The sequence below is a fragment of the Schistocerca gregaria genome, chromosome 1 (genome assembly GCF_023897955.1).
Source record: "Schistocerca gregaria isolate iqSchGreg1 chromosome 1, iqSchGreg1.2, whole genome shotgun sequence".
In the NCBI taxonomy this organism is placed as follows: Eukaryota; Metazoa; Arthropoda; class Insecta; order Orthoptera; family Acrididae; genus Schistocerca; species Schistocerca gregaria.
Genome location: NC_064920.1, coordinates 467,546,119 through 467,573,837, shown reverse-complemented (window position 1 = coordinate 467,573,837; position 27,719 = coordinate 467,546,119). Strand labels below are relative to the sequence as shown.

The window sequence follows — 27,719 nt, the reverse complement described above, 5'->3', positions numbered from 1 at the left end:
AAATGAAGCTTCACAGGTTGAGAGGGTATGTGATGTAATTTCAGCAATTACAAAGTTGATTCAAATTTACAAAGAACTTGGCAGCATGAACCCACTTATCGGAATGATGCGGCACCCCATCTGGCCAAATGCGTGCATTGATTCCTTTGGGAAGTGTGTCATAAAGTCATTGTATACTCTCCTGAGGCAAGCTGGTCCACAACTGTTTTAACTGGCCCTTGATATCTTGTATACTGGCACTGAGATGAAGTTCACATCTGAACTGGTCCCTCACAAGTTCTGTCAGGAACAATATTGTTACACGAGAAGTGACCAGAGGACACTGGATTTCCACGACATATCTTTGTGCCATCAGAATTCCCTCAATAACTACCAGCTGTGACATAAATCATACTTCATGGCTTCCCACACCACGATGCAGGAAGTACACTGACATCTGACGGTGTCCTGTAAGTGCTTCACTTTTTTATAAGGCAATGGATATATTATTTGTGTCAGAATATGTAATGGGACCAAGTTTTCCATGTTAAACTTTTACATCTACATCCATACTCCGCAAACCACTGTGAAGTCCTTGGTAGAATATCATTTACAGATACAATATTTTCTCTGAGAAAAAATTATTTCAAATAACACGATATGTTTCATTTTTCATTGCCCTTAGAGTATTAGTGTAAAGTCCTATTACTCTTTCGCATGCTCTTTAGTATCCAGTTATAACCATTCTGTGACTGATTAACCAGGCAATAGTTTCTTTTGATTTATTCTGTTCTTATACAGGCTTTACAAGAGATTTCTGTAGAGGAACGTCAGCAAAAGCTTAAAAATTGTAAAGCAGAATTGGAAATAATAGATAAGCGTATTGAAAATGTCAACCGTGAATTTAAAGCTGTCGAAAAGAAGGTGCAAGAAGCATTGAAGAAGGTGAGTGATAGAATTTATGTTAAGGGAGGATCAGTTGTTTGTTTCAAATTGGATAGATTACCAGTGCAATATTATTATATGATTATAATGTTTTTTGTGTCTGATTTACTTGGTTCTGTGTTCTTGCAAATTAATCACTGTATAAGTAATATGCTTTTCAATTTGGTTGTGCAGCAAAAAAATGAACAAGTGGAACAAGACACTTGGAAACAGAAGGAAAAAGAAATCCAAGAAAAGATTGATGAAGATGCCAAGGACTTGGAGAAAATGGCAGCCAAACAAAATATGTTACAACAGAAAATTGCCGAATGCACAAAAAAGATTCAGGAACTTGGAGCATTGCCACCTCCAGAAATGTACCTGAAATATCAAAATATGTCAACCAAAAATGTATGTATAAATAAAATAGTTCTAGTGACTTGAGATTGTTAATCCATACCCCCCAGAGTAACACAAAAACTGGTGTCCAAACTGAAAGCATAATAAATGCCATGTTTGTTAGCAAACATCATGTTTAAAGAAAAAGGGGGAGGGGCGGGGACACAAATAGTTTTTGCTTGGTGTCAGAGTAGGCTTATAAAAGGTAGTCATCATAGTCTCTGATATTATTATTTGTGTCCATTTATGTTCCCCACTGCAGTTTTACATCCATTGTCCACTTTCATCTATTAAATTAGAAAATATTCTTTATTCTCATATTGTTAAGTTTTCCATTTATATTTTCCTTTGTATAAATTTTATATCATCAATCAGATAAGCTTTATAAACATGCAATGAGGCAATGTGATGTGTATCCTTACAAAGATTTGTGATATGTGAGACATGTTTTGTACTTCGTGTTTCATTGAGCTCTGGATTCTCATTCACATTCTTGTTGTATGCTTTTCATGTTGTGTCTTAACAAATTTCTTCTCAGTTCTTCTCCTCTTTAATTGTTAGTGGGGAGAATTTGAGACCGAATACCACATATTGCTCACGATTTGGTTACAGTCATTATGTTTCAGCACCTGTGCAGAATCATAACTGTGAATCTGCCTTTTTAATCCTGGAATTGTACTGTACATTCAGTATTCACCTGAAAAGTAATTTTGGGTCTAGATTAGATTAAAATTTACACTTTTGTGTTTATCTTGTGTGTGGAGGGAGGGATGCTCTTCATAAGCTGTCCGTATGGTAGGGGAAGTTTGTCATCTGCTGTACAATTGTTAAATGACAATTATTTTTATGTTACTAGACACTATTTATGCCCAAAGGAAGATTAGATTGTGTTTTGTTTTGTTGTTGTCTTTCCCTCATATGTACAATCTTCTTAATTTCCTACATTTTTCAGTAACTGATTAACTATTCTCAGAATCCACACTCTTTCGCGTGTCAGTGTTTTGTAGTTTAAAACAAAGGTTGTAAATCTGCCTTATCACTGTACAATAAGTCTGAAACCTTCCAGTGTCCCACCTCTCTTGAACTTATGTTCTCAAAATTAAATAGGGATAATACAGCATAATGTTGGCTTCATAGCCAAGATTGATTTAAAAGTCAAACACACCACAGTAGTAAAAGAGATTGAAAAACGGATAACGAGATTAAAAAAATTCATTCTATTGAGAAAGTTAAACATTTAATTTGGGTTGGAGACTGAAATTTCATAACAGGAAAGGAAATATATGGAAAAACTATTGGACAACATGGACCAGAAAGGAGAGGAGGCAGTTAATAATAAAATGGGAAGTCATATGGTAGATTTTGCACAAAGCACAATATAATTATTGCAAAACACTTGCTTTAACAGAGTGTATATGACCTGGGACAACCGGGAGATCCCGGAAAAACCCGGAAATTTTTTCATCCGGGAGAAAACCGAGAAAAACTAGGGATATTTTTAGAATTCCGGGAATTTTTCATTGTTTTAGTTTTCAGTTAAATTTTTGTAGTTTTCACTGGTAAGAACTGATACTCTAACAAAGGATATTACTGTATCCCACCTCTGTTGAATAATACTTAAACAATAAAACATAAACGAAAGAAAAAAACGAAAATAACTTAAATTGCAAAGGAAATGCGCCATATACGACGACACACAGTGCTCATGCAGGCGTCTTGCCAACTGAAAATGTGTCAAAGCTTTTAGAAGACTATGCAGTGCTTCATAACAAGTTACCTCCAATGAGGGTGAAGTCGCAACTGTTTACATTTGATTTGTTTTAACAGTTACGCACGGGCTCATGCGCATGCGCAGTTGAGTCACGTTTGAGTAGTAGATTCTCCTGTTTCTGGCAACAGGAATGTGACTGTTGGCTGTGCAAGCAGTCGCAGCAAGCAGCTAGATGTTACCAGGAAAAGGGAGCGCCAAATTCATATTCTTGAGGGGGAAAAAACTGGTTTCACAAACCACCTAGCATCCAGTGCACGTTTGTCTATCGATTATTCATATGATTTTGAAATGCTTCCCTGTTGGTTTTTGAACACATTTTAAGTTGATTTCAGAATGAATCATAAGTTGACTTTTGAATGCATGCATAGTGTACCTGATATCTCTGTCAGGAGAATCCTTGTCGTATCTAGAAATAAAATTTCCGCAGACTAAAGGGGACGGGGCTATTCGAGCTGAGGGAGTAAAGCCGAACGGATGAATGCCAATCGCTGTCTGAATTTGTGGTTGATTGGGTTTGCGAATGATCAGCATTGTTATAATTACTAGCGAAATCCATAGATTCAGACTATCAGAATGGGAATTAACGACTGACAGGAATAACAGGTGAGAAAGATTATGTATTATCTTCTCAGTGTATCCAAGAAAATGTAATTTTGACAGAAAATTTTTGGCCAGATTGCTACACTAGTAAGGACCAGTAGTAAAGTCCGTGGCTAACAGCCGCTTCAGTTCTATTCTGGAAGTAACTCAGGAAACGTGTTGTTCGAACACGTAATAATGCCTAACCGGAAAATAATCGCGGGATAACTAAACCTGTGATTCTAGCAGGGTTAGTGAAGTTAATCAGCGAACAAATTTTGACAGTGGCAGCAATAGCTACAGAATTGGTGTTGACAAGATTGTTTGTTAGAATGAGGAAGGAGAAGAAACGAGGACATCGCACAAATTATGGAAGAATAAGACGATTCCAAATTCATATAAAAATTTCATAATACTACTTTTCGATCTCATGCTTGCGAAGCTAGTGTGTATGAATGAAAAGTGAAATTATTTCCTAACATAAAGTTTTTTTGCTTGTAGTGGGTTTAATACGCATTTGATATTGGTACTTATTGGATTATATTCTGTCGTGTTATAAAAATGGCCATTTGTGCCAAAACAGTCTCGTTTATTTGGTGTGTTACGAAATTGCTGCCATATTAGAAAGGCCTATTTTGTTTTATCTAGCAGACAGTGACAAAATAGACGTAATCGGATCAAGAAACCACACCAGTCTTGGGTATTATTTGTATTAACGGCTTTTTCAGTATTAGATAACGACATTTCGATTTTTCATGTAACAAAATGTTTGACGAATTTTGGTGACGTAATATATTCTTTCACAGAAAAGAAAGCACACCATGTAAAGCTGTAGCAAGATTAGAGAAAAAAAATGCTAGGAGCTAAGGATTGAAGAAATGCATAATTTCTCTTGTCTTTATTGGTTTTATGTAGCCTATATTTAATTTTATGTCGCACAAAACAGCAAGTTATTAACTAATAAGCAATAAAGAGTTCAGGTTTTCTGAAGAGTTCATGTTCACTAGATTACAAGTAATCCCATCCACTATTAATTGCGAGATTTTTTTAAAAGAGGGGCAGGCTGTTAAACCGGCCGACTGGAAGCAGGAGAGGCACCATAGGACATGTTCAGTTTCCACTCTCCTGAATATAGTTGCGACGTGCGGTAGAAAAATGCTTTATGAATAGGCGTGGCACTGCGCGTTATCATACTTGCGACCAAATAAAATGTTTTACATTTCCTCCAGTACATATGTTTTCTGTTTCAGACTTTTCGGAAAGATGTGGGCTACAAGATGAACATATTTTGAAAATTCAATTTTTTTTTAGTATCGACCCGGTTTGCAAATGTCGTAGATCTGGGGCTGATGCGCAGAGCAGTCTCAGTTATAGTGGGTAGTCTCCACGTGACCCGCGTTTACATTTAGTGATGAAAACAAAATGGATATCTGTGCCTGGGAGCTATCAAGTGAATTAAAACACGTTCACATAATTATGGAAGATTGAAATATGTCATTAGTTTAAGATTTTATTTTATTTCCACCTTTCTGACAGTCAATCATTAATCGCCTTGCGGAACAATGAAGTTATTTTTGTCTGTGTGCTAAAGAAATTTGACTTTTGTTAACCTTTTCCACAAAGGCAGTCAATGTATTTGAAACAAAATGTTTAATTCCACAGTACTGGCTGGTTTCAACTGTTCGCTGCATTTCAAGTGCACGTTTTCATTTTGTAGCACGTATGGCATTATGCCATAATAAAGAACCAAACATGATATAATACAATACTGGTGCTTCAAGAAAATTTACATCCCAAAAACCACACTGAAAAGCTTAATATCAGGTCGAGGTCTACTTCATTAGGAATCTGGACATACGAATGTGCCCTGTATGCACTTTAAATGTGCACATTTTAATATGGTTCACAAAATTCCGATGCTCTTGCAGTATCCTCTGGTGTCTTGTTTCTTTTATGACTTAATGTATGATCTTTCAATTTTTTACATGTACATACATAGGGGCTTCCTACGTCATGATAGCTACCCAAGTGTGGTGTCGCCTGTTATCTGCACTCCCTGGCAACTGCTGAAACGAACCTATTTCTAACAGGTCGCGGGAAAATATTGCTAATAGTGGCTTGAAAAGCGCTACTTTCAAAGTAAATATCCTTTTACGTAAGTTCAACTATGTGCAAGAATGTACCATGAATTTATAAAATCACAGAACGTTTGACTCTTATTTAAAAATTAACTCTTTGATGACAAGCCATTTAGAAGAATTTCTAACCCTGAAGATCAGACATTTACATCATTATTAAAAATTTTACTGGCGCATTTGTGTGGTACATCTTAAAGTGTAACACACGCAAAAAAAATCAACAGTATATACGAAAGCTTAGCTTCTCTTGCAGCTTGAGACCAATAATATATGTGAAAGCTTTTCTTTTCTTGTAGCAACACTATGTATATTAATTTAAACTATTAACTTTCCCTGTTCGTGCTACTTAACAGTGATGTTGCTGTTGACTGACTACATCACTTGAATATCCGCTGTCATCGGCTGGCGAGATCGTGTGACATGAGCTACGAATGGTGTACAAAAGTGCATTGAAATCTCAATTTCAATAATTCGGAAAGTAATATGCGGTGTTTGGTGGAATTCCAATGTATACTTTTGTAATACTTAAATACGCAGCGTACATGTTGCTGCACATCAAAGATATTTCCAAAACATGTCTTTTTCCCTGAGTTTCGTTTTCTAAAGTGCCTGGATATTGTACACCTGTGCATAAAACCATAACCATTCAAAGGGTTGATAAGGGAAAATATACTGTTATCCAGAAGAAAGTGTATTTTTAACCGGGAAAAATCCCTGTTTAAGTATCTTGTTTTACAGCTCATATAACATTGATATTTTAACATTACATGCTATGGAGTATACATACCACAGACAAGCTGAAAATATCTACTTTAATGTCTTGTATGGGACATTTCTGATACACAGGAATTATGCATTTTACAATTATTTGTCCTCTCTGCAGATTTTGTGCTGCTACTTAAGGTATTTTGTTTATATTATATACATGTTAAACTTTGTGTGTGTTTTTGCAGCTCTTTAAAGAAATGGAGAAAGCAAACAGCCAGCTAAAAAAATACAGCCATGTTAACAAGAAGGCTCTTGATCAGTTTATGAGTTTCTCAGATCAGAAAGAAAAATTAATGAAGCGCAAAGAAGAACTCGACAGGGGGTGAGTATCCATTTTCATATTAGGAAAAATTATTTTTGATTCATGTGATAACTTGGCTTTGATATTATAAAATGATGAATTCAGAAAAGTTCATGCAAGTTAACATTATAGTTTGCTTTGCATTTTCCTGTTGCTCTTGAAGCATCTTGAGTTCATGAATTCTTGTAAGTTTTTGTGCACATATTGCAACAGTATTTGTAATTAATACAAAATTTAAAGAAGAATGATTAAGTTGGTCTCGTGTGCTGCATTAGAGAGAGAGAGAGAGAGAGAGAGAGAGACTCAGTTATTGTAGGTTAACTCCCCACAATGTTTTATCGCTTATGTAAGTGTTTTGATGTTGTATGATAAACTATTTGAAAGTAGATTTAATAATACCCTCCCCTCATAATATAAGTATATATTAATAATATGCTTCCCTTGTAATATAAATTTGTATTTTTGTTTGTTTCTCATGCAACACTAAAGCTGACTTATGTAAATGGAAGCAGCTCAGTTTAAGTCCTAATCTTATCAGCTTAACAAAAGTTTTTTTGTAGTTTCTTAAAATAGCTCTTTTTGAACACTCCAACATTTCAGGAATTTTGCACTTTCAAATTTTTATATCTGCTCTCAAATTTTTACCATTATTCATCTAGTTGTTTGTTCAAATCTACTCTCAGCTGTCAATTATCTGCCTTCAGTTCTTGATTTATTTCTCATAAAAACTGGTTAGTTATATTATCCTTTTGTATGATATTAACAGCATTGTTGTCCATTTGTGCACCTCACAATTTTTTCTTTCAGTTTTTTCTAGTGTCATTTGTATTTGCTAACCCTATTTCATTAACAACATTCATGTATTAATGCTATCCTGTTGGAAATAGTTATTGTCATTAATTACATTAGTATTCACACCTTGCCTTGTCACTGTTAATCTACTTGCACACTGCACATCCAATTTATTTAACCAAGGTAGACATTTGCAGTCTACATCCTTCTCCTATCGAAAATTGCTTGAAAAATTGAGGTGCTGTTGAAATTTTTAAGTTCATTCACTATACATTGATGCTGACCGAGCTCGGGATCTGAAGAATACTGCAGTCTGTATCACCTTTGCCGTCAATCTCCATGTATAACATTCTCTCACTATACTGTTATTCCATCATTTACCTATAATTATCATCCATCTTTCTAGTATTTAGATTTCTTCTGCTTTTTTGGGATGGTTTAATAGGAATATGATTCTGGAAAGATTCCATTAGGTAATGTTGAAACACGATTAACGTAAATAGTGATCATCGTTCAAAACTAAACTATGCTAAATTCATTACATTCAACAGTCTATGATGTGCCGTGTTTTTGTTGCCCATCCTTTCATAGTGTTACTATATTTAATCACAATAAACAAATACCTTAACTTCCATTCTACCTGTGTTGTTAAGCACGAAGACATGTTTTCTCAACTTGGTGCATATAGGGTGTAGAGAATGGGATTACAGTCTTGTTACTTGGTTTATCTATGTTGCAGTCATATATCACTTGAAAATAGCTTTTTGAAAAGAAAGCATCTTGAGGCAGCAATTCTATCCCACATATCCTATCAATTGAAAAAATTTTGTTGGGTGACAGCCATCACTACCACATGCTGTATTTGACAGTGATTTCAGTAACTTAATATGCATTTTTTTTTTGTTTTACTGCAAAAACAGTTCAGGAGTGTAGTGAAATAAATATCAAGTAAGGTCTGTATACTGAAAAAGTGCCAGTGAATCAAAATAATGTATGAAGATTGTTTGGAGGGCAGAGAGATAGTAAAAAAAAAAGCAAAAATTGAAATTATTCATGTAGTATGGTGCTCAGGCATGTCCTGACATGAACTTCACCACTACTCAAGAATGAATGCAATCTTTTGAAACTTTGTGTAGTGCTCATCAATTTATCTGACTGAAAGGAATATTTTGAGTGTGTTTTTGACAGAGAGATTGACACCAGGCCACATTTATAATTTAAATGTGATTCTTCATTTCAACCTCGTTTGTTGCAGCAAATCTTTAGCATTGAAGCTTGATGATTTGGCTGAAATTACTCAAATCATTCATTATTTAGGATGTTGCATACATGGTGTCTGACGATCAGGACCATGAAGAAACAATGGGGGAAATTAAGGTAAGGTCTGTGTTTGCTCAAAAAATAATAAGTAACAGCAGTCGCTGTGTTTCATCACAGTGTCGTTATAACATCAGTCCAACATCTGTACTGCTGAACTTAAAGAAAAAATCTCTATTAATGTGTAACTGCAAAACAGTGAAAGGCAACAATGGCAGTGGGTAGAGTACTGGGGCATCCTAAACAATTTTGGCATGTATTTCAGTGTCACAGATGCAGGCTATGGGAAGAAACAATCCTACTGCAACCACAGTAGATGACATGCATAGATGCTATACAGCAGCTGACCTTTATCACACCACAGTCCAGCACCATTCGAGCTCATTTTTATGAAATGATTTTATGATTGCACTGCTGCCAGCCAGCATCCTTTCTCTGAAACGGGACAGTAGAACGATTCTCTCTTAAGAATACAACAAAAAATTATACTAAATGATTTGAATGGAAATTTCAACAAAACTTTTCATAATTTTCTTAGAACTTTTTTAAATTACACATTAGCCAACTTTTGAGCTACTACAGACTCATCAGATGGTGGGTATTTGCAGGAACTTTTTATTTTGTATCAAGTGCAACCATAACTAGTTCAGAATAACAAAATTGTATTTAACAATTTGTCCTTCATTTTGTTGTTTCTGTAGCAAATTTCTTTTTATGATTGGTTTCAATCAATATATAATGAAATTCCTTTTGTATCCGTATGAAGTTACACATCATAATACTGATGTATCACAGTATTCTGTGTGTAATTCTGTATGGGCATGATAGATTGCACACTTAGCTATGTAGATATGAAGCTGAACAAATACTTATTGAAACTAATTATGAAAAGGAAAGTTGCTATTCACCTTATAGCAGAGATGCTGAGTCCTAGATAGGCACAACAAAAAGACTGTCACAAATAAAGCTTTCGGCCCATAAGGCCTTCGTCAAAAATACACACACATACACACACTCACTCACAAAAACATAACTCACACGTACATGACTGTAGTCTCGGGGCAAGGCTACAGTTGCCTGAGACTGCAGTCATATGTCTCTCTCTCTCTCTGTGTGTGTGTGTGTGTGTGTGTGTGTGTGTGTGTGTGTGTGTGTGTGTGTGTGCGTGTGCTTGGAAACAAAAGATGGAAATAATGTTAGTGTGAAAAGAATGCATTTTCATTCAATATAAAAAATATTGTCACTGAGGAAGGCTGTGTTTCGTTGCACCATTTCGTAGGGAAAAAAGACTATTCTTTAATATGCAGTAAGCAGACTTGGTTCTGTGAAGTAGTGCCTGGTACACAAAATTCAGAAAAACTGAAAAAGATCGATATCAGCCAGTCAAACAGCATCCTAGCCCAGCCCTCGAAGTGTTAACATGCATCGAGAGTTCACATTGCAGGCATGTAATTGTTGTATCACTTTTGTGTTCACCTCTGCTCCTAGATTCAGACATTCTGTTCCATAAAAATTTGCTGTAAATACCTACTATCTGTTAATGGGCCTGCTGTAGCTTGAAAGCTGGTTCATGAGAAAATGAAAAGTTTTATAAAAAGTGTAAGGTGACTGCTCTCATTTTTCAAGCACATTGCCCATTGCCCCTGATTTTATCACAGCCACCATGTTCAACATCTAGAATGGATTAGACAAAAAGAAGCATGCAATTATTGCTTCTGATTGTATCATAAAGCATTTATTACAATATGTAACGTTAAATCAGAGTAAACCATAACTTTTTCTACTACTTTTGATTATCTGACCACTTCCAGTGATATATGAGTGCAACATAGATAAATCAAGCAACAAGACTGTAATCCCATTCTCTACACCCTATATGCACCAAGTTGTGAAAACATGTCAGTTTTTGTAGAAACTAGGTTGTACAGTAGTTTCATATTATCTGAGCAAACATTTTGCTTTGTTAGTGTAAAATTATTGTTTATATTTCAGAGATGAAAAAATTAAGGAACTCATGTCAGTTTTAGAGCAACGTAAATATGAAGCTATAGAGTTCACATTCAAGCAGGTATCAAAATACTTCAGTGAAGTGTTTCAGAAGCTTGTACCAGGTGGTCACGCCCAGCTTGTGATGAAGAAGAATGATGATGAAACAGGAGGACCACAGGAAGTAAGTTTCTGATGATGTTTGGTTTCTTGTTCCAATAGTAAAAAGTTAAATATATGTTGTATATAGTGGATGTGGAGTGTATTGGCAAGTATTCAACATTTGCTGTGCTTCGATATGAGGATCTATTTGTGTCCAGTGGCTCTTCAAAGAGTAATTCATTTAGTTTGCTGTTCTCTACACTAAAAAAAGCCTCTATGGCTTTATGACATAAGATTACATTTCGAGGTAAATTCACATATATTCAGTGATGTACGTATAAAAACAGTAATAAATGGTTTATCTGGCCCAGATTTAAATGCTGACCAGTTAGGTTCAGATCATAGAAAGAAGGTATCACAGAAACATAAACAGTGACTCAACACAGCATGTAGACAAATAATAAGAAGAGCTCCATGAGCACATTTATAAGGAAGTGTGTGTTGCTGGAATATTTAACTCTTTCTTAATAGTATTTCTACAGCACTTTGAATCTTGTTTTCGCCTAAAACAAACCTGTGTAAAACTGCGCAGACCAGGCTAAATTTAAGAGTTGAAACTCCAATACCACCAGTATTCTAATATCCTCTCATCTGTTATTAAAACTGTAAAAAATGCAAGGTCTCCCATTTTCCTCACAACAGGTAGGTCCCTTTCATCTTAGGGTCTGAGTGACATGCCCTGCCTTCAACCTGAATAAGCTGTAGTAATACCATCTATAAAATTGCAGAGGCAAACAACCTCTGTTAACAGACCCATTTCACTCTCTCCAGGCTTTTCAAATGTTTCTGAGAAATTAGCCTATGATAGCTCACTGACTCATTTTTCTCTACCCAAGTAATAAGCTTTCACTTTGGCTTCCGTAAAATATTCTCATAAAGGGAGCCATACAACATGTAGCTAGTGAAGTTTTTGGCATAACTAAGCAAGAAAAACTATCCAGTTGGTATGTTCTGTGACTTTGTAAAAACCTATTACTGTGTGTACTACAAAATTTTACTTGGCAAATTAAAATGTTATGGTATCCCTCTGACATGGATGGAGTCTTTGCTGGACAGACTATGTCACAGGAATGAAACTAACATCATAGTAGGGGGAATGTAACATGTGGGGACCCCTAAAGAATCAGTACTGGATGTGGTCTTGTTCTTAACCAAAATAAATTATCTTTCAAGTACATTAAAGAATAAACTATAATGTTTGCTAATGACAGTCGCCGTAATCAAGGAACCAGTTTAAAACTTAGCCTTACCTACCACACACAGCTCAACTGATTGCTAAACAGACATACAGCTGGTTCTCAGCAGGCAATGTAAGTCTTAATCATACAAAGAAATAACAACAAGCGAGAATGACGTTTTCTTAGCAGAAGTGGACATTAATATCAGTGTGTAAAATTTATGTGAGGCCCAACAGGATAATAAGTTAAAATATTGCCAACACTCGGATAAACGTACGTGTACTTAACAAATGGTACACTTTTCAGATAATGATGTTTCATTAGTAAGTAAACAACAAGATACACAACTGATGCGACATATTGTACTATAGTCTCCTTCTTTTTTGCTATGTAATGCATATGTGGTGACCCACACATCAATGTTGTGCCGTGGCAGGACCACTGGAGAGTGCAGTCTTCGCAATATTGATTGTTTGCAACATTGCCAATGGATATGTGTGGAGTAATCTGCGAACTGAGGTTGCTACGCCACACCCCTACAAGGAAAAGAGAACTGACTTGGACTAAGAATGTCTGCTGGTTGAAACAGAACCTCACTTTCCATTTCTGCGTTCCTGTTGTGGCTGGATAACAGTGGATTGGCTGGTGTTTCAAGGTAACTGCTGGATCTGGACAGGTAGTGGCTGGTCAATTTCCAGACGAGCGACACTGTGCTGGATGACATGGAAATGCTGTAAGGTGGCAGATGTTCTGCATCTTTTGATGGCCAGCATTTCGGCGGCGTCTTCCACACTCATGTAAGCTGGCTTGCACTGATCGATGGCACTACTGCTTCTACTACTCCTTTATTGTGGAGATAGAGTGTTCTATCATTTTGTCCTGTAACTGATTGTGGTTCTTGGTAGAGCAGCTCCAGTGCTCTACATAGTTGGCTATGTTGGAGGAAAGCAAGCTCTGTTGTTGCCAGATCTTTGAAAACAAAGGTAGCCTGTTTTCTGTTGTGTTGTTCTGCTCGGTCACATGGCCTCCATTTGCTTCCAAAGTTCTGTGAGGAAATTTGAGTAGGGAACAGGGGGCAAGGTTGTTCCTTGAAAACCGCTCCTGGTAGACACAGAGGCTCACCATACCACATTTCGTTTGGTGATGGCTTTGAAGGTCTTCTTTTAATGCACTGTGCAAACTCAACAGCCCTACCAGGAGGATGTCAATCCACAAGTCTGTCAAACAGCACATAATAGCTGCCTTCAAGGAATGGTGTAGGCACTCCATAATGCCGTTTACTGCTGTGTGATATGATGATGTCCTTGTGAGGTGTATCCCGTACACCTGGGCCACTGCACAAAAGATTTCTGCCTCCCACTGTGTACCCTACTCAGAAGTCACTTTCTGGAGACAATCAAAACATGAAATCCAATCAGTGATGAAGGCACGCACCTTGTTCTCGGCAGCTTTGTGTTTCCAGTGCTAATACCTTAATTGAGCCTTTGGAATGTCAAAAACTTCAGAGTGGAGCTCGTACGTGCCGTGTTACTTTGCACTCATGCAGGCAGTGCATGTCTGAGTCCATATATGGCAGTCCTGGTTACCGGGTCACACAAAATGCTGTGGATGTCTGAGTCCACGCAGAGAATTGAAAACCTGTCGTCGTTGAACCATAAAATTTAAACTTTCAAAATCGTTTCTTAAGGAATTTACTTTATTTACTGGTGATTCATCAAGAACATTGACACATTTAACCACACTAGGTGAGTGTGGAAGTAGTTGCCAGGAGGTAACTGATGAAAAATTACCTTCAACAAATGTGAATTTATTCCTAAAAGCTTTTTCAAAATAGATTTAAAATTATAAGCAGAAAGCACACTCGAAATATCAAGTCACAATTTAACAAATGTGAATTTTATTCCTAAAAGCCTTTTTAAAACATTCAAATTATAGGCAAAAAACACCCTTGAAATATCAAGCTACAGTTTTATTTAGAGGCAAGAAAATATTAACAGTAGGAGCCTTCGGGCTGAGAAGCTTGCCTGCTCCCTTTCAACATGGCTGTAGTCATGACCACCTGCAACAACCTATGAAAGAGTACACTGGTGCAAATCTGCAACACACCAGATTACTTTAAACAAAAATTTTAACAACTCATACAAACATGTAAACTATGCACCTCGTAAGATGAATGGAAATGGTACAACCCTCAAATTATTTGCCACCGAAAGTGAATTTTTTTTTAAAAGGCCTCTTACAGTGGAACGGTGGCAAGCTTATAATCTAAAATGACAATCCATAAAATGTACAACATGCTCTACCTTACACATGTACCATCACCAAGATGATAAGCAAGATAGAAACATGTTTCAAGAATTCGGCCTTTAAGCAATAAATTCGTTAACACCGAATCCGACAAACATGACAGAGGCAGCTATTAACGTATGGCAGACCGACATACAGACCGACAGACGCTAACTGCCTAACAAATGGGGACGAGGGACTGACCAAGAAAACAAGTAGAATTTAACAAGTAAATGAAACAACATATCACAAACCACTTAACTTCTAAAACTGTGATGTCTGGCGAAGATGTGGCGCAGGACCCCCAAAACGCTCTCCCGAACCGTCTGCTGCCAGCCACTTCAACGGATGCAGGAAGGCGCACCGATCTCCCGTCTCACGGCATCACAGCTCACACCGGGCAGACTGATGTCATAGGTTGGCTCCTTCTGCTCTCAAGTCGGCCACAAAGCCACTAACCCTCGCTATACGGCGCGGCCCACTGGACTGCCGTGGTGACCTCACATGCGCCAACACTCAAGACGGACAAGTCATCTTGTGTCCTAGTGCATGACCGATCAACCAATCGATCCAACCACCAATGCCCATTGCCTAAACAAACTTGAGCAGACTGGCGGCCTAACACATACTAGCACTCCAGACAACAGACAGACACTGACTGCCGCACACATGCGAACGAGAGACACACCAGCAACCGGTGACAGTAACTGACCCAGACTCACTCCACCTGACCAACTGACTAGACTCACAGAGACCGACAGACTGCCCTCCCTCCCCCAGACTCAGTGCCTCCGGCTGCCAGACTGGCCCACACTGACCGACCCAGACTAACTTGGCTGACCAACTGACCGGACTCACCCTGGCTGACCAACTGTCTCCAACTTACTTCCTCTACTGAGCTTATCACACCTCTTAAATGGACATGAACAGACAACCTTTCCCCTTTTCCACCAGAGGGAGACACCAAATGTGCGATTGCCACAGCGGCGCCACCGCCAGAAACGGAAAGCGACTGCTTTACACTACACACTGCAGCATGCTCTTCGAAACATCAAATTTTACTACGGCTCAGTTGTAGAAGGGCAGATAAATGTGGCTGCTGTCATCCTACTGCCTCAATGCAGTATATGAGCTTCTCTGTGCCCAGCAATGGCTTGTGACGTAAGTGCAGGGCAGTCTTGCCCTTAGTAGGTCCTTCAATTCCTTGTCGTCATTTTGCATTGCTACCAGCTCAGTGAGATTCACAAGTGAAGAAACGCTTTTCACTCTAGGCAGAACATGAGTGGTGACAGTTTTCGAACCTCTTACATGCCGAATGTCTGTTGTGTAAGTTGCTAAATAAAATTTAGGTGGTTGATTTGTGTGGTGGGGGATAGTTACTTTGTGGCTGTGTAAATGCAGAAGTCAGTGGTTGATGGTATATGTATGCCCTTCCCCACATAATCATAATAGTATCAAACTGCTTCATAAGCTGCTAACAGTTCTGTGCAAAATGGTGGCCAAGAGTGCTGGTTCTTTGTGATCTTGGAGAAGAAACCCAAAGGCTGCCAGTACCTATTTCTGATCTGTTGTAGCACAGCAGCAAGAGAGTGGGATGAGATATCTCAGAAAATTGCGAGTGGGGCATCAGGGATTAGATGCACAAGGAGGGTAACTTGCTTGAGGCTCGTCTGACAGGCTTCAAATGCTGTGTGCAGATCATCAATCCAAGTGACAGTTTTGGTGCCATGTAATTTGGGGCAAGTTAGGAATAGCATGGAGTAGCACCTGGGCTGCATCAGCTCAGGGTAAAAAACTATGGTAAAAGTTTTATGAGGCCCAGGTAGCAAAGCACTTCACACAATGTTTTTGGAGCCGCAGAAGCTGTAAATGTGGTGATGTGCTCAGCTAGTAGATAAGTATTGTTAGCATAAACCCAAAGTCCAAGGAAAGTCACTTCATTAACAACTATAGTACAGTTCGCTGGATTTATGAGTAGTCATCAAACCTTTGGAAAACTATGCATAGTTGTCTTTCATGTTCTGCTGAGGATGATGGTATGACCACCACATTATCAATGTATACAAAGCAGGAGTCCAGTTCCCACAAAACTTTATCGACAGAGCGTTGAAAAGTCTGTGGTGCATTCCACAAGCCTTACAACATGTATGAGAATTCAAACACTCCAAAGGACGTAGTTATTGCAGTTTTATGGATGTCATCTGTTGCAACTGGTGTTTGGTTGTAACTTTCATTTTGTCCAACGCCGAGAAAATTATGTGCCGCACCAGTTGGTAAACAAAATCTCCAAGCACAGGGATGGCAGTTATCACTGCTTAGGGATGGCAGTTACAATGAAACAACTGATTTTCAGTTAATTGGTTTTTTTTTTCAACAGCAGTTTAATGTGACTGTTACAACTGCTCAGAACAACTGGTTTCTGAAATAATCGATTTTGGTATTTTTATTCCTATTATTTCTGGTAAGAAATGTAGAAATCGGACAGATATTGAAAATTTTGCCTCTCTCAATTTCAAGATACATAGAATCAAGGTATTAAATTAAATAGACAAATAAAGGAAAACTTAGCCCGTCCACTGTTCGCTGCTGTCTTGATAAGTTTTAAATGGTTAAATACTACAAAAAATCACCAGTATTCACCTACTGATTTTAATTTTTTGGAACTCTGCCCAAAATTAATTTCGTAATCAGGGATAGTAGCTCGACTCAATGTCAATGCTGAAGGTTGAAAACTGATGTTGAAGAACTGTTTTTCATGTGGATTTGTCCATTTTCAAGTAGACCAAGGTGTATTATGTACACCCAGGCAGCAGATCAGCTACTTTATATTTCTATTGTATACTATGTATGAATAGTTGTTAAGTTGTTAATTTATTACTGTTACCATAATTGCCTTCCTCATTTATTATTTCATAGAAATCACAGACAAATCTGTAATCTTTTAGAGTCACCAAGTATTATATTTCATTACTATGTCACTTTGTAAATATTTCCAGACTGGGGTGATGCTACTCTGATATACAAATTACGTCCAGTGACAACATTGAGAAATTATCATACAGACAAGAAGGGGCAAGTCTTGCACACTGCCCGTACACTTGTACCATCTAATAGGCCACACCACATGGGAACATATAAATGGTTTTTTTTATACCAGGTGTAGGGAAGAGGCCCAGTTGCTTTTTGATGACAGTGCTGAGCCTGCTTGGATTATTGCTTTTGTGATGCGTAGTTTATGGGGAGGGCCAACCATCTGGGCTTGAGAAAGCAGGAGAACTTGACATGGTCCTGATGTGATTCTCTGTTGAGTGGTAAGGCAATGACTGCACTCCAGCAGGTTACATGACTGAGGGGAACTCATTTAGCAAGCATGCCTGTGGCAGTGGCATGTCAAATAAGTGTACTGACAGGTAGCTGCACTGTGTGGGTGGCAAGCACATGACCCTATCTGGAATGGAAGTATTCCTTACATCCAGGATTAGGTCATAGAAGGACTGGAAATCCAGCCCAATTATAGCACAGGTCAGGTCTCTGACTGTAAAACACCACTTGAATGTCTTTCGTAAACCAATGGCAAAGTCACAAATTCATATGTAGCTGTGAGTGAACCATTTGCAGCTGACAAGTCGTAATTTGCCCACGGTCACAGTTGCCTTATCAGGTGCTTTGGAGCTACACATTTGTCCAAGCCAGGATTCACAAGAAGTTGCACCCTAGTGGTCCTGTCTGTTATCCGCAAACGTCGCAATAGTTGCCCACGTGCCAGTCGTGGCAGACTTGCCCACTGGGCATGGGAAGCTGCTGTTCACATTTCCCACCCAAGAACATGGCGATCTGCATCCACTTGCCCTGTTGCTGAAACAATGGTGGTAAAAACACTAGTTCTGGTCCAGCGAAGGCTACATTGTCTGTGTAAGGGCATGCGGTTTCATTGTTTGTAAACACTAAGGGATACGACCCACCAAGTCAACTCATCAAGAAACCAGGTGATGTCGTCAAGTCTGTCTGTGGCAGATATTGTAGTACACACTTGCAGAGCCGCAGCCTCAGTTAGTGTGTCCATGATCTAAACCACATAGCTCAAGTTCATTTTTTGTTAGTGAGAGCAGGATGCAATGCACCTCTGGCAAGAGAGACATCCATGTGGATTGTAGTAGTGGGTCTGGGGTGTCTGGTCCGGCCAAGGTGTGGAGGTGACGTAGGACCTGTGACAGCTTCTGATGTACGTGAACTAAAATGATGGTCAATCCATCCAGAGGGCTGGTGCGTCTTTGAATGCCACGTGGTTCACTTGCACTGCTGGAAACAGTCCCTGGGAGTGGCAGCAGGCTTGTGGCTGGAGGCAGGTACAAGCTTGTCTGCACTCAGGGTGCAGGTAGAACAGGTACTGGCCACTGACAGTGTTGGGGGGGGGGGGGGGGGCGCATGGTACCTGGACATAGTTTCCTAACCGCGCAACTGTTGTCGTAGCACGGTAGGTGGTCCCTTGGTCCCTCTGCTTCCACCCATGTTCATAGCTGCTTCTCATGTCACTGTTGGCAACATAGCCATCTCTTCCATGTGCTTCAGCTGCTGATCACACAGTAGCTGCTGTTGCTTTTGTATCTATTATTGCTGGTGCTGTAACTGTTGCTGCAATTGCTCCATTTTTGCTTGTTGCTGTTGTAACGGTTCCATGATACATCGACGTCACCATTTTGTGGGTACTTAATAAATGGTACACTTTACTTCAAGACAATGACATTTTAGTTGTCAGCTCAACAACAAGAACCACAACTGATGTGACTAGTGTAGTCGCGCTTCTTATTGTTATGTAACATGAGTCCGGGAACCGCACACACACACTAATGTTTTGCACTGCGGCAGATCGAGGTGTTCCGACTGCTGGAGAGCACGGTCTTCACAATGTTGGTTGTTCACAACCTTGCCATTGGATAGATGTGGAATGACCAGCGTGTTGAGGTCACTTGAAACTTAATCAAGAACTCCGACTCAGTATGTTTTGCCCTTAGAAGTACCTCTTACTGTGCTGACCAAAAGATAAATGACCGGGGTGTTGGCTTATTTTGCTTATTTACATTTCACGCTAATAGAATTATTTTCTATTTTGCATATTTCTGTTCCAAGTTGTCTTAATGGAATTATTTTCTGGGGTTATCCACTTAAAAGTGAAGAAAGCATTTATTCAGTAGAAGCAAGCTCTAAGCATATTGTATAAAGTCCCTTTAAGCATCTGAAAAGCCTTACACTCACTTCCCAATACATTTACCCTTTAATGACTTTTGATTTTCATAGTAAAAATCAGTTTCAACTGAATAGTGATTTGCATAATCACAGTACAAGACAAAAATTATTTTTTTTGAGGGTTACAGTGGAATTGTGTGTTTTGGTGCAAAGGTATTCAGTACGCCCGCACCTAAAGTGAGAAATTGAGATTACTTACCAGTTGAAAACAAGATTAAAAATGTACCTTACTGACCACTCATTCTACAAATTATGTGAATATTTAGAGTCCGTGATTTCTGTTGGCTACATGGAAAGTTTATATTATAATATAAAAACAGTAATAGTTTATTGACATCAATTTTTTTGCCTGTCTTACAAGCTCAATAAGCTGACCCATGCCTTTAAATGGGTAAAGAATCTTTTCATATTAATTCCACATAAATGAAATAGTCTTTCTCTTGTTGTAGACTTATGCTTACCAATTAATAATACTATGTCCAATTGCCGTATACACCCACAAAATCTTGACCGTGTTTGTCGCTACTTTTGTAATCGGGTCTTCGTAATAACTCCGAAGTATGCAGGTGAGCTTCTTGGGTTTTTATATATTGCAACACTATTTGGGATGATGATTCAAACAATTTTTTACTGGTGAAATAATACTATATTCTTCCTTCTACGTGCATAAAAACTACAGACTTTTTACTTATTCTCATAACCAAACTAGCTACCGCCGTTTATGCTGTAAAATAATGTGTGTCTACCTTCATTCATTAACACAGAGGTAGGCACAGGCTCTATGCTGGGCTACCGCTTAACATTTTCTCTATGCCTTTGAAGAAAACAAAAACATAAAAGCAAGAAATACTAAAGGTACATCATAAGTTGAAATGTTCAGTGCGGAGCTGCATGACAAGTAGTAGGGTACTGTAAACAAGCCTCTTTGTTTACAGATGTTGTAAACTATTTTCTTTTTTTCCAGTCTAATCAAGTAAATTGCAAGATTAGATTAGATTCAGTTTTCGTTCCATAGAACGGAAGAATGAGATGATTCTCGTGGATGTGGAACATTTGAATACCCAAATCATTTGTCAAGAGATTGTCAAAATAGGTGAATACAATGCGGTAAACTGGAACAGCTGATATTTGCAGAATTAACACGTTGTCCGAATGAAACACATATGCACTATTAATAAATTTATCATACACAAAATACCTAATCTTGACTGTTGTGACCAAGTGCTGTCAAAACTGAAATCTATCAGATATTTTTACTGAAGCTGGCTTAAAACTCTATTAAGATGTTGTTGTTGTTGTGGTCTTCAGTCCTGAGACTGGTTTGATGTAGCTCTCCATGCTACTCTATCCTGTGCAAGCTTCTTCATCTCTCTGTACTTACTGCAACCTACATCCTTCTGAATCTGCTTAGTGTATTCATCTCTTGGTCTCCCTCTATGATTTTTACCCTCCACACTGCCCTCCAATGCTAAATTTGTGGTCACTTGATACCTCAGAACATGTCCTACCAACCGGTCCCTTCTTCTTGTCAAGTTGTGCCGTAAACTTCTCTTCTCCCCAATTCTATTCAATACCTCCTCACTAGTTATGTGATCTACCCATCTAATCTTCAGCATTCTTCTGTAGCACCACATTTCAAAAGCTTCAGTTCTCTTCTTGTCCAAACTATTTATCGTCCATGTTTCACTTCCATACAAGGCTACACTCCATACAAATACTTTCAGGAAGGACTTCCTGACACCTAAATCTATACTCGATGTTAACAAATTTCTCTTCTTCAGAAAGGCTTTCCCTGCCATTGCCAGTCTACATTTTATATCCTCTCTACTTCAACCATCATCAGCTATTTTGCTCCCCAAATAGCAAAACTCATTTACTACTTTAAGTGTCTCATTTCTTAATCTAGTTCCCTCACTATCAACCGACTTAATTTGACTTCATTCCATTATCCTCATTTTGCTTTTGTTGATGTTCATCTTATACCCTCCTTTCAAGACACTGTCCATTCCGTTCAACTTCTCTTCCAAGTCCTTTGCTGTCTCTGACAGAATTACAATGTCATCGGCGAACCTCGAAGTTTTTATTTCTTCTCCATGGATTTTAATACCTACTCCGAATTTTTCTTTTGTTTCCTTCATTGCTTGCTCAATATACAGATTGAATAACATTGGGGAGAGGCTACAACCCTGTCTCACTCCCTTCCCAACCACTGCTTCCCTTTCATGTCCCTCGACTCTTATAACTGCCATCTGGTTTCTGTACAAATTGTAAATAGCCTTTCACTCCCTGTATTTTACCCCTGCCACCTTTAGAATTTGAAAGAGAGTATTCCAGTCAACATTGTCAAAAGCTTTCTCTAAGTCTTCAAATGTTAGAAACGTAGGTTTGCCTTTCCTTAATCCCTCTTCTAACAAGGGATCCTCCCCATCGCACCCCCCTCAGGTTTAGTTATAAGTTGGCACAGTGGATAGGCCTTGAAAAACTGAACACAGATCAGTCGAGAAAACAGGAAGAGGTTGTGTGGAACTATGAAAAAAATAGCAAAATATACAAACTGAGTAGTCCATGCGCAAGACAGCAACATCAATGACGGTGTGAGCTCATTAGCGCCGTGGTCCCATGGTTAGCGTGAGCAGCTGCGGAACGAGAGGTCCTTGGTTGAAGTCTTCCCTCGAGTGAAAAGTTTACTTTCTTTATTTTTGCAAAGTTATGATCTGTCCGTTTGTTCATTGACGTCTCTGTTCACTGTAATAAGTTTAGTGTCTGTGTTTTGTGTCCGCACCACAAAACCGTGCGATTAGTAGATGAAAGGACATCAGGCTTTCCAATGGGAACCGAAAACATTTGATCGCAAGGTCATAGGTCAACCGATTCCTCCACAGGAAAACACGTCTGATATATTCTATACAACACTGGTGACGGCATGTGCGTCACGTGACCGGAATATGATGTCGACCCACCTAACTTGTACACTTGGCGAATGGGTAAAAATATTCTTGTACCTTGACCAATTTAGGTTTACTTGCAGATGTGATAAACACTCCCAAAAAAAGTGATGAAAACATAAGAGTTTGTCACATAAACTGCAACAAATGAAAGCCACAGTTTCACAGTCGCACAGTTTTCCGTTTTAACGTTTTCAAATTTTTCCATGTGTAGACCGTCAAATCCTGCATATGTTCAAGCAAATCTGAACATGTCCTGGAATTTTGGAGAGTGAAGTTGATTGTGTGTGTGTGCCTGAACTTTGATAATCGCCTGAAAATAAAAAATTAAACTTTTTCACTCGAGGGAAAATTTGAACCAAGGACCTCTTGTTCCGCAGCTGCTCACACTAACCACGGGACCACAGCACTCCTGAGCTCAAAATATCCTGAATGTTGCATATGATGCACATGGACTACTCAGTTTGTATATTTTGCTTACTTTTTCATAGTTCCACACTACTTCTTCCTGTTTTCTCGATTGATCTGTGTTCAGTTTTTCAAGATCTATCCACTGTGCCAGCTTATAACTAAATCTGAGGGGGGTGTGATGGGGAGGTTCCCTTGTAAGAGAAGTTGTAGGGTCAGTATTGTCCCACATGTTCCATAATTTCTACGGAATCCAAACTGATCTCCCCCAAGGTCAGCTTCTACTAGTTTTTCCATTCATATATATATATAGTAGATAGTAGAAGGAGTTGCTTATCAAAAAGTCTTTCAAACTCTGTTTAAACTGTGCTTTATCTGGAACCAAGTTTTTTAACAAGTTTTAAATGATTGCTGGCAATTTATTGAAAATGTGTGTTCCTAAATATTGGATCCCTTTTTGGATAAAGGTAAGTGATTTTATGTCTTCATGTAGATTGTTCTTATTCCTAATATTGATACTATGTATTGAGCTATTGGTTGGAAATACAGATGTATTATTTGCAACAAATTTCATTAAGGAATAAATATACTGAGAAGCAGTAGTTAGAATACAAAGTTCCTTCAACAGGTTTCTACATGAAGTTATTGAATTTACACCGCAAATGATTCTTACCACACGCTTTTGCGCTCTAGAAACTTTTGCTTGGTTTGATGAGTTGCCCCAGAATATGATCCCATATGCCATAATAGAATGAAAGTATGCAAGTGTTTTAATATTTATATCTACTAAGTCTGACATCATTCTTACTGCAAATACAGACTTGTTTAGGCACTTAAACAGTTCTGTGGTATGCCCTTCCCAACTAAATTTATTACCGAGTTGTAATCCCAGAAATTTAACATTGTCAACCTCTTCGATATGCACGTCTTCATATGTTATACACATGCTGGAAGGAAATCTCTTACAGGTTCTGAACTGCAAATAGTGTCTCTTCTCAAAGTTTAATGACAGTGAATTAGCTTCAAACCTTTTATTAATGTCAGTGAAAATTTGATTAGCAGCTATTTCTAAATCTGTACCTGACTTGCTACTTATTGCAATGTTTGTATCATCTGCAAACAAAATAAACTTATCATCTGGCAATGTAACAAATGAGAGGTCATTAATGTACACAAGAAAAAGCAATGGGCACAAGATGTAACCTTGAGGAACACCACATGTAATTAATTCCCAGTCAGATGAAGACTGACTGCTTACTGCAAAGGTATATCACAATGACTCTCTTTGTTTCCTGTTAGATAGATAAGACCCAAACCATTTCATAGCATTGCCAGTGACACCATAATATTCTAATTTACTTAAGAGAATGCTGTGGTTCACATAGTCAAAGGCTTTTGACAGGTCACAGAAAATGCCAGTAGCCTTTAATGTGTTATCTAATGAATTAGGCACATTCTCACTGTAAGTGTAAATAGCTTTCTCTGTATCAGAACCCTTAAGAAATCCAAACTGTGACTTGGACAATATATTATTTGGAATCAGATGCTTAAGGAGATGCTTGAACACAACCTTTTCAAATATTTTTGGGAAAGCCGGCAAAAGTGAAATTGGTTGATAGTGTGATGGTATCTCTCTATCCCCCTTCTTGTAAAGAGGCTTAACTTCAGCTTATTTTAGCCGTTCTGGAAATGTTCTGCTGATAAGAGATTGATTACACAAAGTTCTTAAGATATAACTCAACTTGCATGAGCACTCTTTGATTAACTTCATTGATATGTTATCCTACCCTCTGGAATACTTAGATTTTAAGGATTTTATGATGGATGCTACTTCTGTGGGAGACATGAGTGTCATTTCCATTTTACTGAAGTTATTTTGATAGACTGGCCTCAGATACTCCATTGCACTGTTCACGGAACCTGATAACCCTAAGCTGACAGTAACAGAAATGAAGTACTTGTTTAAGAGGTTTGCAACACTGCATGCACTTGTTACCAAAGTCTCATTTATTTTTATAGCCATCTGTTCCTCTTCCTTTTTGGCCCCACCTGTCGCTATCTTCACTATATCCCATACAGTTTTTACTTTGTTGCCTGATGTAATTATCTTTTTCTCATAATAAAGCTACTTCAATTTCTGGATTACTTGCTTCAGTATGTTGCTGTATTCTTTGTAATGCATTACAATTCCAACATCATAGCTGTTCCTAGATAGTAAATAAAGTCTCCTTTTTGTCCCACATGATGTCTTTATTCCTTGTGTAATCCACAGTTCATTTTATGACTTGTTTGTGATTTGAGTCACCCTTAGGGGAAAACAATTTTGAAAAATGGAGGTAACTTTATTAATGAATGCTTTGTATTTTCCATTTGTGTCAGAAGTATTATAAACATCTATCGAGTTCATGTCTGTGAACAATTCCCAGAATTTCTCAATTTTTTGAATTTTTCAATTTTTTTACTTACTTATTACCCTCCTGTACTCATATTTAATAGATTTTTTAAATCCTGACAAGTTTCAACATTTAACACAAAATGCTGGATGTCATGATCAGATAGCCCATTTACTATTGGTTTTGTGATATCACTTTTACAATAGATTTGTCTACAAACATGTAACATAGCTATACCAGTGTTCACATGATGTTCAGAGGCAGATTATATCAACTCATTTGCTCAACTCTAATTCTTCAGCAGAAATAAGCAACTCATGAAGTTTACCCCTTAGTCCTGGAATATTCTGATGCAATAACGATAACTGATTTTGTGCACTGGCTGATTTACAACTGGATGAACCTAATTTTCCTGCCAATTTTTTAGTATCTGTAGTTTCAATCAGAGGCTGCCTGCATGAATTGTGTACATTAAAATGTGCTTTCTGTCTACCTGTTTTATCAATGCGAAGGTCATTTTCAGCATTTCTCTGAACATCTTTTGTTTCTGCCCTCCCTACCCTAAAAAAAACTGCTGATCTGTCACATGTGACCCCTGGTACTTTACCACTTGTGACAGTGTCCCCCTTAAGTTATTTGCTATTGCCCAGACCGTTTTCCCTTCCCTTTTCTGTTGAGGTGAAGGCCATGCCTAGTATAGTCCCACATGTTGTTAGAGTCAACAGGAACCACACTGGTATGAGACCCCATATCTGATCCAAGCAGCATTTCCACCTCTAAATTTACTCTCCTAACAGAAGAGTTTAATTGAGGCCTGTCATGCCACCTCAGAACAGACGCAAGCCCAACACTAGTATGTCTCGTTGCTGAAGCTATCTTTACCATGACTCTCTCAATTGAATAATTAGGGTTCCTATCTATTCTGTTGCCCGCCCCATCCACTATTACCACGGTGTCTTCCTTTGTGAAGCCTTTGCAGAGTGAACCTACATCCTCTATCACCTGACCCTAGTTTGTCCTGCAACAGTTGGCCAACACCTCTACCATGTGAACTACCTAACAACAAAATTTTCTTCTCCTTCAAAAATTTTTCTAGCTTCTTACTTTTGAAACACTTTTTCAAAGTTTGTTGTGTCCTGTCTACTCCAACAACTATTTGTGGCTCATCAGTTTCCAACTGTGAAAACAGATCAAACCTGTTTTCGACATTCAAAACTACACTGCCTGAGAACATCATACTTCTATTTCTTCTATAACCTGTTGTCACTTCCCACCTCTATTTTATCTTCCCCCCCCCTTAACCTTTCCAGATCTTGTTTTGCTTTATCTAGTTCTGCCTGAAGGGCAGCAATCTTCTCTTCCTATCTCTACAGCAAATCCTATACAACCAATGAGCCTTGTTTATTTCCCCAATTCCTACGCCTCTACAGTCACACACATGGAAGGAACTGCAAAAACCCTCACACCACACCCTGAAACTAACAATCCTACGGCAAGTCGTACACTTGTCACTCATGGCAAACAAATTTTAGCTTTAGTCTAATTTAAAACAAGAATAACTTCATAGACTACTCGGTTTATATATTACATTTCTTAGGATGTTTAGGCCTAACATTTGGGTACTAATTCAAAACTTCTGGAGAAACAAAAATGATATAACCTGTATTGTTTATGTGATGAAACAAAAAGTACACTGTATAAAATTTTCATTTATTTTGGAACTTTTCACTTTGGCTACTTACTAGAGAATCAAATGGGTAGCATAGTGTATAACAACGCAAACTTCATGTTATTTAAATAATTATGTAACTTACAGTATATCACAACATAAACAAATTGTAGTCCAAAATTTGTGCCTGAGAAATGTTTTCCTTTTTCAGAATATATGCAAAACAATTTTAAACCTTTAATTGATAGCTTACAGTAGGTATTGATTTACTTAATTATGATGCAATATTGCCTTAATTAATTGTTATTATTCAATTAGACACTTACCTTTACTGAAAATGTGCTCAACTCGTCAACCAAAGATGCTACAAAGAAGTAACCAATCTGATATGAAAAGCACCTATTCAATATTACTTAAGAAGGAGCAGCTTTGGTTCTAATCTACAAGGTTACAAGGTTCATTTGAGCTGACTTAAGCACA

The 27,719-nt window shown here is 38.1% G+C and overlaps 1 protein-coding gene across 1 annotated transcript in view; it reads left to right on the top strand.

Annotated features, from left to right (window-relative positions):
- LOC126352916 (structural maintenance of chromosomes protein 3) overlaps nt 1-27,719 on the top strand; it is a 172,834-nt gene that overhangs the window by 128,684 nt on the left and 16,431 nt on the right. Inside the window, exons 20-23 of the mRNA XM_050002723.1 lie at nt 781-924; nt 1,099-1,314; nt 6,744-6,880; nt 10,961-11,138. Coding sequence (XP_049858680.1) covers nt 781-924; nt 1,099-1,314; nt 6,744-6,880; nt 10,961-11,138 — 675 coding nt within the window. The remainder of the gene's footprint in view (nt 1-780; nt 925-1,098; nt 1,315-6,743; nt 6,881-10,960; nt 11,139-27,719) is intronic.